This window comes from Denticeps clupeoides, unplaced genomic scaffold (assembly GCF_900700375.1).
Source record: "Denticeps clupeoides unplaced genomic scaffold, fDenClu1.1, whole genome shotgun sequence".
In the NCBI taxonomy this organism is placed as follows: Eukaryota; Metazoa; Chordata; class Actinopteri; order Clupeiformes; family Denticipitidae; genus Denticeps; species Denticeps clupeoides.
The window spans coordinates 95,988-108,136 of NW_021630100.1; the positions used below are offsets into that span (position 1 = coordinate 95,988).

General features: G+C 38.5%; 1 protein-coding gene and 1 long non-coding RNA gene across 2 annotated transcripts; both read left to right on the forward strand.

Annotated features, from left to right (window-relative positions):
* Positions 1 to 1,683: 1,683 nt before the first annotated feature.
* Positions 1,684 to 3,530, forward strand: LOC114783536 (uncharacterized). Its single transcript, XR_003748510.1, has 3 exons — positions 1,684 to 2,229; positions 2,580 to 2,626; positions 2,744 to 3,530. It is a non-coding gene; the product is annotated as an uncharacterized LOC114783536 (long non-coding RNA).
* Positions 3,531 to 5,216: 1,686 nt separating this feature from the next.
* Positions 5,217 to 10,719, forward strand: LOC114783534 (uncharacterized). Its single transcript, XM_028969015.1, has 8 exons — positions 5,217 to 5,261; positions 5,637 to 5,790; positions 7,634 to 7,765; positions 9,463 to 9,807; positions 9,895 to 10,005; positions 10,191 to 10,307; positions 10,394 to 10,455; positions 10,538 to 10,719. Exons 1-8 carry the CDS (start codon positions 5,217 to 5,219, stop codon positions 10,685 to 10,687), a joined length of 1,116 nt encoding a protein of 371 aa, XP_028824848.1. The 3' UTR covers positions 10,688 to 10,719.
* The last annotated feature ends 1,430 nt before the right edge of the window (positions 10,720 to 12,149 follow it).

Here is a 12,149-nt window from a genome sequence, read left to right on the forward strand (position 1 = left end):
CCCTGTAGCACCACCCTTCCTTGTACTGTTCAGTGCAGACATGCAACGTGTGGTCGACTGATCCTGTGCAGCTTGACAAAGAAAAAAAAAACGAGAAAGAATAAAGCTTGTCAGACTCTGGCTCACAAGCTGGAACTGGATCCAATTGTTCACTTTAAAGAGCCGTTTCGTTGGCCACCAACACATCACCATAATGTACTCAAAACCAAAAAGTCTTTTTGTCAACAGAATGCACATTGTTCAAGAAATAAGTCATGGCATTCACAGAATGCAGTTGTTCAATGACACAAATTCATTTTGTGCACTTTTGCGTTTGGAACAAAGCAAGCTGTATGTACATTTAAACATGTTTAAAAACACAGAGGCTGAAACCCATGAGGATTACACCAGTCCTTTGAGTTGTTGGCCTATTTCATGAGCTCATGAGGCACTCTTTTTTTTTTCCTCTGTGTGATTTTTGATCTTGTCTTGATCAGGCTTATAATAGCTATTGCAGCCATAGACATATGAACATGAGTACAGAATACCTAAATTTAATTTAAAAACAGAAAAAACATTGTGGTCACTTCAGCTGCATGCAGCAGCAGAATTAACCACATGTTCTAAAACTGAACACTGGTGTGAGGCATTGAAATTTTTTTTCTAACATAATTCAGGGCGAGACATCTGACCACTTTCCAGTGACTTCCCCATTATTCATAGGCAGTCAGACAAGTGTCATTTTACTCATGAAACTAAAGATGCGTGGTGTGTGGAATGTACTTTTTTTCATACAAACAGTATGTAAGTAAAATATTATCTTTTACATTGACCAAAAATATGTGAGTCACATTGTTATTGATTCTGCAATGCTCTATGTTTCATGTTCTGGTTGTAATTTTAGGGTCATGTTCTAACTCCACGGAAATTGAAGGCGGTAAGATAATCAAAGAAAACTAATTTTCTGTTACTATACATGTATACACAGGCACACAAGAGTTAAGGGTCATTTAGAACTGTTCTCAATTTTGATAGAAACCTTTGGTTTTACATATTAAATGATGTATTGAACTGCTTAGCTGCACATAGTTTTATGGAATAATCTGATTTATTAATCCGTTTTATTAGCTGTCACTTATAAAGCTTCATTCATTTTCCACTTTTCCAAGTTCAGCTGAACTAAGAAGAAATAAAAATGCAGTAAAAATGAATAACAAGCACAGCATCAGTATAAGGAGATGTGGGTTTTTAACTACATCATTTTAGAAAATGTATGTTTTCAAGTTTATTAATTATTGTATTTTGGCATTCTTTTTCAATTGAAACCCATTTCATGTTGCTTTATCCTTGAGTAACCCAGGAGCACTGCTACTTATGCTAATTTTGAACAATAGCATAAGTAGATATTTGCATATTGGTTAATGTGTAGTTTATCATCACGTATTTAAAATAAAATTAAGGAATTTTATGGATTCTACAATGTGGCACTTTGTTACATGATCTGGTTGTACTTTTAGGGTCAGATTGTACTGGCATCAAAAATGGAGAAGGTAAGCATTTCAAAGAAAATGTTCATTACTAATCCACTGATGGTTAAAAAAAATTACAATATACTCTGCCTTTCTGGTAACAGTTTCACAACTGTAACTAACTGTATCAATCTGATGCATTTAGAAAAAGAGCTGGAGGAAAGTTTGATGATCACTGCTTTAATGCACATTCTGTATCCTTGCAGATGCATGCAATTGGGTATGTGGAGTTTAGACCAGCTCAGGGCAGTGGTGGCCTAGTGGGTAAGGAAGCAGACCCGTAATCGGAAGATTGTGGGCTCGAATTCCGCACCCCCAAGGTACAACTGAGCAAAGTACCGTCCCCACACATTGCTTCCTGGGGTGCCTGTCATGGCTTCCCACTCTTTACTAAAATGATGAGATTGGTCTGCTGAGTGGCCTAACTGACTGGTCTGAGTTTTAAATAAACAGCTTTGAGTAAAAAGCAAGCATCATCATTTAATTTTTCAAGTTCATGTAATAATGTATTACAAAATAGGGGGTATGCGCATTGCATATTGCTTTGTGTTTAGCTAAATATCTTTATGTGTTTTTTTGTTTGTTCATTTAGGTACCAATAACAGGAACATTCTGGTTCCTGTGTGTTTCGTTCTGGCAGAAGCATTAATCTTGTCTTTAATAATAAATATCTACATCATCTGCATACATCAGATTAGAAGCCGACCTCAACAGCATAGCAGTAAGTATATTTTTCTGCAGATTTAAGATTTGTATATCTTTGGGTCAGTGTCCATTTTATGGCTTTTAGTCTGGTCCTAGACTAAAAGCATGTTTGAATGGAGAACTTTACTGAAGCTCCATCTAAATCTTAGACTGGGCTTAATTCAAGAACACCACATGTTGACCCGAGAATAAAGGAAGTGCCTAGCGATCTGATCAAGGGTTCAATTTTCAATATCATTCTCTCACATGCCACTACATTGTTCAGGCTGTGAAAATGAATCAATGTGAGATAATTTGCTGGAGTTGCGGGGAATCTGTTTCTTTTAAATATTTGATGTAAAACAAAACATTTCACGCCATCGGCAGATGTGTTGGAGGAAGAGTCACACCATGAACAGCCAAGTGAAGAGGAGGTAAGAAAATAACCTTTTTTTGGTTAAATAAATACATAAAATTTAATAAAACAATCAATTGTATTAATATTTTTTTATACTAATTTAAGAAGTGGTCAACCTGCTGCTAAACTCTAGGTGTGTGAAGAAAGCAAAATGACCTACTCCTCACTGAACTTTGATCATAAAGAAGCCCAGGCAAAAAAGGAGAAGAAAGAAGAAGGCAAGAATACAGAGGCTGAGACCATTTACTCTGATGTTTGAGAAATGGGGTGGGTCTGAGCAGTCGACTCGAGTTTTTTATCAGTAAGGTAGTTAAAATAAAATTGTTTTTACATGTATTGCTTTTAGCAGAAGGCTTTTACCACACACCCTTATCCAGAGCGCCTTACAATCAGTAGTTACAGGGACAGTCCCCCCTGGAGACACTCAGGGTTAAGTGTCTTGCTCAGGGACACAATGGTAGTAAGTGGGGTGACTTTGTGGTCTTCTGGTTCATAGGCGAGCATCTAACACACTAGAATACTACCACAACTAGCCTCTGGTAAGCTTTGCATGTGTTTGGTGAAAAGTACAATCTGTATATCTTATGTAGTTTCATCAAAAAAATCGTGAAGGGCTTCACTCATGTTAATGAGCATGTAATGAAGTGGTTTTTGATGATGACAATAATGAACAAAGCAGCCATGAAGCTATAAAGAGGCGACAGGTTCATCAAAAGCGTTTTACTTTCTCCTGTTCCAAAAATACTAAACATGTTTCTTGCATTGGGTTCTTAAATGTAGGTGTGTCCTACAGGGGAAGTATTCTATTTGTATTTTGGGAAAGAACATCAGAGTTGTGATATTCAGCTCCAATTTTAATCAGAAGGTGGCAGTAGAGCGTACAGAATGAGCCTGAAAAGCAGGATTGTGAAAAATATAATTAGAGAGGAAAGTCAATGTTTCATATGCAGTTTATTCATGTTGGTATGTTTTAAGAATGCAAATAAATGAATTTTATAACCAGATTAGAAGTGTATTTTAGTTTGTTACAGATTACTATTTCAATAATTGTATTGTGCTTTTATTGTGAAAATAAAAGCACAATACACACACACACACAGTGTAAAGTCACCAATGTAATCCATGATCCACTAATCCATGCATGCCTTTGGGTACCAGAGAACCCTGTAGGAAACCTACAGGGAGTGCCTGTATTCGAACCCACAGTGTTGGAGGTGTGACCTTGGAGATGCTAATTTTGGTGCCACTGCACAGTGTGATGTTACATCAGGTTTAGAGCAAGAGAGGAACTATCTTGTGGGTGCTGGTAAATTACAGGTACAGGTGTAGAAATACTTTCATAATTTGAAAGAAATAATTTCATAATCCTGATCAGATGATGGTGAACTAAATTGAGGTGTGACTCTATTCCAGCTGTCAGCTGTCCTATTAGTAAATGTTTTAAGCACTACACTAGATGATGAAAGGAAAATTAAAATTGATATTCAATATTTTCTAACAAGTAGACATCCTGCCAATGCACTAGTTCTTTTTGTTTGTTTGTTTGTTTGTTTTTGTTACAATCAGAAATGTGTGTTAATAAATAATAATAATAATAGTATGATTGCTTTATTTTGTACCTTTCACAAAACTAAATGCTGACATGAATGCGGATGAATGCTGTACATTTCCCACTTGTGGGACTAATAAAGGATCATCTTATCGTAAGTGGAGGTCACAGAGGCTTGCAGTAGCAGCAGCAGGCCTTGCACAGCCCATAAATCTTGTGGTAGAGGACCGTGGAACTGAAATCAACACAATGAGTTAAATGCAGGAATAAATAATTATCAAAATCTAAGCAAAATAAGTAGTAATGTCTTGCAGTCTCTCATGGCAGGGAGGGCAATGTGGTAAAGGTAAAATCCTTTCTCTTTATGCACTTGCGCTCTGCCATAAAGCTGTGGTGCAGCTTCACTTGAACTTGAAAAATACACGTAAGCATGTCCAAACTGCATTGAACCTCACTTGCATAGCCCTAGCACATACTGCAGTAAGGGTCCTTTGACTAGATACATGGATCAGCATTACACAATTGTACTCATTACAGTGGGTGCGATGCTTTTAAGCAGCTAGTGAACATTATGCCTTTCAAGCTGATACACTGGACGTGTAATTGCAAATTGTTGCGGATCTTGGTGCAGCTCTATTAACTTAACCACAACCTCAGTCTGCTCAAAGTGCTCAAAGGGGAGGACATGTAAGCTGGGTGTGTACATGTGGACAGTGTTTGCAGTGTTTAGGTATTGTAAGGCTGACTTCTACGGCAAACTTAGTGATGTAAAAAAAAACATAACACATGACAATTCAAAAACATACTCAAAAGGCAAAACCTTATAACAGTTACACCCAAACCTCACCGCCAAAAAAATGATTCAGCAAAAAAGGCGGAGGCCACCATTAGCTATTGCTGAACACTGTTCTGTGCTGGCATGTGATCACATTGGAGAAGCAGGTAGAACTGCTGTCTCAGACTCCACTGCTGCTACCCACTTCAAAATGCACAGGACGAAGTGTAGAGAAGTGATTAATGTTGTCCTAGCAACACACCGAAAAAGTTGGTTGCAGACATGGGTGAGCATCATTTCATCCTCCTCCACGATGAGTCCACAGATGTAAGTGTTTCGAAGTAGTAAGTAACTTCAGTGACTCTAAGCAGACACTTGTGTGAACATTTCTGGGGCTTGTTGAGTTGGAGGGAGAAGATGCTGTCGTAGAAAATGTGTCTAAGTCAAAAACTTCTTCAGAAAAAAGAAGACTGGCTCTGAAAATATGGCTCTGGCTCTGAGTCTTTAATACAGAATTCAGCAGTCGCGGTCCTGTGGGTGAATTACTTTTCCACCTTTTGTTATGTTACAATCATGTTTTCCATAATGACAAATTGAAGTACACTTAAGGTTTTGATAAATTTATTAAAAATATAAAAACTGAGGAAGCACAAGTACATAAGAATTCACAGCTTTTGACATGAAGCTCAACATTGAGCTCAGGTGCATCATGTTTCCAACCTCAGGCAGGTGACCAAGTACCTGATGGTCATTGTGTCAGAGCTCCAGGAGTCCTCTGAACAAACATCTTTGGACAGAGGAGAACCTTCGAGCAAGACAATCATCTCTGCAGTAATCCACCAATCAGGCCTGTATGGTAGAGTTTCCAGACATAAGCCACTCCTTATTAAAAGGCATATGGCTGCCTGCCTGGAGTTTACCAAAAGCCACCTGAAGGACTCTCAGAACATGAGAAACAAAAGTCTTTGGTCTGATGAGAGAAAGATTGAACTCTCTCAGGAGTTACATTTGCAGTAAACAAGGCACCACTCATCACCGGGCCAATATCATCCCCACAGTGAAGCATGGTGGTGGCGGTATACTTAGATTTACAGCATTTATCAGATGCCCTTATCCAGAACGACTTACAATCAGTAGTTACAGGGACAGTCCCCCCCTGGAGCAACTCAGGATTAAGTGTCTTGCTGAGGGACACAATGGTAGTAAGTGGGATTTGAACCTGGGTCTTCTGGTTCATAGGCAAGTGTGTTACTCACTAGGCTACTACCACCCTGTATCATGTTTTTCAGCTACAAGAACTAGGAGACTAGTCAGGATAGAGGGAAAGATGACTGCAGCAATGGACAGAGACATTATGGATGGAAATCTGCTCCAGAGCTCTCTTGACATCAGACTCGGGCAACAATTCACCTTTCAGAACGACAACAACCGTTCAAGCACACAGCCAAGATATCAAAGGAGTGGCTTCAGGACAACTCCTTGAGTGTCCCAGCCAGAGCCCAGACTTGAATGGAAAGATCTTAATATGGCTGTGCACCAAAGCGTCCCATCCAACCCGATGGAGCTTGAGAGGTTCTGCAAAGAGAAACGGGCCAAACTGGCCAAGGATAGGTGTAGCATCATATTCAAAAAGACTTGAGGCTGTAATTGCTGCCAAAAGTGCATCAACAAAGTATTGAGCAAAGGCTGTGAATACTGTACATGTGAAAGTGAAAGTGATAAGTTGTCACTAGTGACACAAGACAGCACAGCACCCAGTGCACATAGTGAAATGTGGTCTCTGCATTTAACCATCCCCTGAGGGAGCAGTGGGCAGCCATGACAGGCACCGAGTGTGGGGACGGTGCTTTGCTCAGTGGCACCTCAGTGCCACCTTGGCAGATAAGCAACCTAATGTTTATGAGTCAGCTTCCTGGGCCCCCACTGCCCAGTTTATTTTTAATAAATTCGCCAATGCCTCGAGTAAACTTCATCGTCATTATGGCATGTTGCGTGTGGAATTCTGTGGAAAAAGTGCATTTAATCCATTTTGGAATAAGACTGACATAAGAAAATGTTGAAAAAGTGATGTGCTGTGAACATTTTTCCGGATAGTGCTCATGACATCTATCTTATTTATCTGTGCTTCTTTTTTGTCCAACATGAAATCAGACCCATTGAAATAACCTGAGTTTAAGTGTGAAGTGAAAGTGAAGTGATTGTCATTGTGATACACAGCACAGCATAGCACACGGTGCACACAACAAAATGTGTCCTCTGTTTTTAACCCATCACTTCTGGTGAGCAGTGACGCCGTGTGTCAGCTCAATGCATGTAACATCATAAATTGTACAGGTAGGCATTTCCCGGAGGCATCGTCTCAGGGCCATAATTCACGTATTAGGTCTTGCTGGCTTATCTTGGCTCAACAACAACAAAACCTCTAGGCCTGTTTGGCCTTCAGCCTCTACAGAGTTGCTTTGTATTCACTGCACACACCTTGTAGCTGTGTGTTTGGTGAGCTCATTGCAAGTTCACATGGAGTTCACTTGGTTTCACTGTGTGAAAGATCAGACTTTAGGGAAGGTCCAAAATGGCTGAAAAAAATACAGTAATGGTAGAGCTATAGCTAGTGCTGTTGTGGCTTTCCTACAGAAATGTTATCTTAAAAAAAGAGAAACTCCTGAAGATAGGTAATGACAATGTCTCTGTTGTGACAGGGATTAACAACGGGGTCCAAAAAGTGCTGAAGGAGGAGTATGGCCTCAAAGATCTGGTTCTTATTCACTGTGTGTGCCAGTCTCTGCAGCTTGCTGTAATGCTTCCAATGACACCCTCCCCTGTAGTGTGGAGTACTTGGTACAAGAGAGTTATAACTGGTTCTCAGTGTCTCCATAAAGTTGCCTACAAGCCCATATATAAAACCATCAACTGTGGGTAGAAACCCTTACAGATTACAAAGTTCCCCTTGAACTTTTCCACATTTTGTCACATTACAGCCACAAACATGAATCTATTCATCTATTCATGTACACCACTTTGTATTGGTCTTTCACGTGGAATTCCAATAAAATATATTCATGTTTGTGGCTGTAATGTGTAAAGTTCAAGGGGGGCGAATACTTTTGCATCCCTCTGTATCCACTGTACTTGCGGTTTCACACGTTTTGAACCAGTAGGAGGATGCATTTTGTCCAGTGAACCCTGCTATATGGCTGATATTTCATACTCCATGTACAGTGATCCTCAAAACATCTTCTATTAAACTTTTTTGAAGTCTGTGCCAGGTAAGAAACAGATCGCCATCAAGGCTTTTCTCACATTGTCCTTTCTTCTGTTTTGCCTTTTTGGTCCATTTAGATAGTTAATGTAGATTGTATACAAAATAAGTTGTTTACTGCCACTTGTTCACTTAACCTAAGTAATTCCACCAAAGTAGTCCAAAGTCTGGATAAAGGAGGACGGTTGGAACAGTGATATTAAAAAAAAAACAAGAATCAACAGAAGAAAGTTCATTTATAGTTCTAAATGTATTTAGGGTGTTTTTTAACCCCTTTTGGTATCTCCCTCAACATTTATTCCTCTCTCCCGAAGCATCCATTACATGTACATTGCACATTATGAAAATGAGGAATTGACAAGACACATTTCATGACCATTTACATTTACAGCATTTTTCAGACGCCCTTATCCAGAGCGACTTACAATCAGTAGTTACAGGGACAGTCCCGCCCTGGAGCAACTTAGGGTTAAGTGTCTTGCTCAGGGACACAATGGTAGTAAGTGGGATTCGAACCCGGGTCTTCTGGTTCATAGGCGAGTCTGTTACTCACTAGGGTACTACCACCATTGGCAACAGTGCATGTGGACCACATTCATATTTGTCCACCTTCTGAAGCATTGTTTAAGACAACCTACCAACCGGCTGTTATATCTATTACTGTCTCCCCCAAACTGAAGGCAGGACAGGGGTTAGGCGTAGACTAGGGAACCTGAAATATGAAATATTACCAGTATAAAACTAGACATGTGGTTGAGAATAAACATGGACTATTTTCACTTTACCTACATAAAGCCTGCTGATTCACTCCATAATTGGTCAATTTTGAATAATAAAAATCTTGGGAAATAAGTAAACTGTAAACTGCAATTACACATTATAACTACTGCTCGCATGAGGGTGCAGAACGTAGCACAGGAAGTTGTTTTTTTTTTTTTTTTTTGGTATTTGAAGGAGAACATCTTTGAGAACAACCAGTTCAATACTTCATGAGGAGCTCGTGCCTTCACCACACTTTTCCTAATCCATGTGAAGCATCCAGCTAAAAATGAGAGATTTATTTCAAAATAGTCATTTTGTGTTCACATCCATTCTTCTCTGCAATGCGTGTAAGTGCATTTGAATTTCTTCTTTTGATTGCCACCTACTAATTAAGGTAAAAAAGTAAAACTATACATTTTGTGAGTCCTTTCAGGTTATTAATGGATAATTTTTGAGTCCTTTCAGGTTATACATGATTATGAACGTCAAAATATTTATTATTTTAAGGCAGGGCTAAAGATCTTTTTCAGCTCAACCCAGTGATCACAGTTGAGCCTGGAGGCACAGTGAATATAACCTGCTCTTACCCAGAGGTGTACAGCTCTGAAAAAATGAGCTGGTACAAGCAAGTCCTGGGACAGAAGCCTCGCTGTATGGCAAATGTGGAAAGGCTTCAGCAAGTTTATTTTTTTGAAGAGTTTCATGATCCGCGCTTTCGGGCGATACGATCGCATGGGCAGCTCATTTTGACCGTCACGAACATCACAAAACCTGATGAGGCAACATATTACTGCTCAGTCAGGTACTTTGATCAGCTCATATTTGGAAGCGGCACATTTCTGATGGTGAAAGGTGATGCCTCGATTTCAAATGCGTCAGTCCTGATTGTCCTCCATAAGACATGCCTGTTTATTTTTAATTAGTCTTCTTTCATAGCAGGTAGCAGTGAGCAACTCATCAGCTCCTTCAACCATTCAGATGGGAAAGCGTTATATTGTGCTGTTGCTGAATGTGCAGCAAACTCAGGAAACAGGACTAACATAAATTTAGGTGAATGTTTTGTGTCTTTACAGATTCAGATTGTGGCCCATTTAATAATGTCCAATTTATTAAAATACAGTAAAGCAATTTGCTGCATTTTACTCTAAATGTTTTTTTCTTTCATAAAAGACCTATTTAATCTAAATATTTCCTTAAAAGGTTTTTAGTTAATTCTTTACTTTACTTTTCAGCAGAGACCCCTGTGGACCCTGTGTTTGTTGGTCTGATTGCAGCATTGGGCTTATGTTTTGCTGTAATACTTTCTTTGGTCCAATTTAGTTTGAGGAGGAGGAGATGCAAGCATTGCAGAGGTAAGATGCAGTATTCGTGCAAAATAAACCTAATAACTGAATTCAAGCAACTGACATTCTTTATTCATCATCATCATCATCGGCAGCAGCAGCAGCTGCAGCAGCGTCAGTGGCAGGAAAATACCAACATGACAGCTTACATGATAAGGTAAATCTGGTAGATCAATCTGAAATGCATGCAAGTGTTGCATGAATATTTTGTATCTAACTGTAATTTGTTTGGTACCTAGGATGGCGATTTGATTAATTATGCATCCGTGCATTTGCCTGAAAAGGGCCATAAAAGAGCTCTACAGAAGAAAGCACCACAGCAGAACACTCTGTATTCCGAGGTCAAGTACAGTGTTAAATCAAATGTATCTGTTCATAATTACTGCTGATGAGCTGTAGGTCGGTAATGTATTCACTGTACTAATTCTAATGCAGAGAAATAATGTGATTTGTAGAATCAGTCAGTGAACCTCATTGAACTTTTATAGTGGTAATCTTGTTTCAGTGTTGTCATTTATGCAGTCTGTGTTGCTCTTTGTTGCATTGGTAGTTTATATGTAATATATTATTATATTTATATCTGCAATTACATATAAAAGAATTTCAGAATGAAATATAATGCTTGAAGTAACGCTCATGTAACTATATAAAATTTACTAGCAATCACAGGTAATATGGTTTATTCCCAAAATAGTAGATGTGTAGACACAAATTCCATGATTATTTGTTTTAAGAAATAACAACGTTTTGTACGTAATGGAAAGGGCAGGGCTGTCTGAAATGAAATCCAGTTACAAACTGATCATGAGCAATAAAGAAGCATATATTTATTCAAATGTAAGTATATTGATTTCACACTGTGCATTGAATATTGCATTCACGGGATGCATTGAACTGTGTTGAAGTGTGTTGAATTACATTATTATTATTATTGTTGTTGTTATTATTACTAATTTCGCAGTTAAGCTTGTGGTAACACTTTGAGGCGAGGTTACAAGCACCTTGTTTCAGAAGAGTCATTTTTGTGGAAAAGCATCAGGTCCGGGTTGCTTTTTTCATTTTGCTTTTCTTTTTTGATGAGCCAGAGCCATGAGCCAGTTGTCTCAGTTCTACAGAATCTAACAGAAACAAAAATTAATTATCCAGGTAAATTTATTTAAATGAATTTCTTTTATGATTTCATCTGTAATAGAAGTTTTTAATTAATAATATTTCATTACACAGCTGTGGTGGTTAGCATTGTGGCCTCAGGCGTCCAAGGTTGTGGGCTCAGCATGTCTTCTTCTGCCAAAAATTAAAATAGCAATCTATATGCAACATATTTCATTGTCATTTTCAAGCAGATTTTCAGTTAAATAATTGACTTTTTTTTCTGTACATGGTGTCACCTGCCCAGAACATTATGGGATCATATTACGATACAATTAAAAAAGTGACTGAATAAATAAAATACTCTCACTTTATTCAGGACTCATTCTACATCATAATATTACATACTGAAACGAAAGAGAAACTAATGGCAAACTGACAATATTTAAGAACATTTCAATTAATTATTGACAACATGACTCACAATGAGGAAGGATTGCACTGCTGCATTTTTGAAAGGTGAGAAAGTTTTTTTAACTCCAGTACAAAGGGGCATTGTGTTAAAGGTTGGCCCTGAAGACTCAGGGTTAAGGGTCTTGCTCAGGGACACAATGGTTGCAAGTGCATAACATATATGCAGTATACGCTCATATATTTCACCCAAATCAATGCAAACGCAACGGGAGCAGGTTGGTTTGTCTGATACATGTCTGCAATTAAAATAAGGCACATAAAGAAAAGCAGCTTTAACTGATGATCAAA

Bases quoted from the DNA above. Each gene is read 5' to 3' on its own strand.
- LOC114783534 (XM_028969015.1), top strand. From the start codon at position 5,217: ATGGGTGAGCATCATTTCATCCTCCTCCACGATGAGTCCACAGAT. The intron at 9,808-9,894 runs GTGATGCCTCGA...CTTTCATAGCAG, and splicing joins CACATTTCTGATGGTGAAAG to GTAGCAGTGAGCAACTCATC. The intron at 10,456-10,537 runs GTAAATCTGGTA...TTTGGTACCTAG, and splicing joins ATGACAGCTTACATGATAAG to GATGGCGATTTGATTAATTA.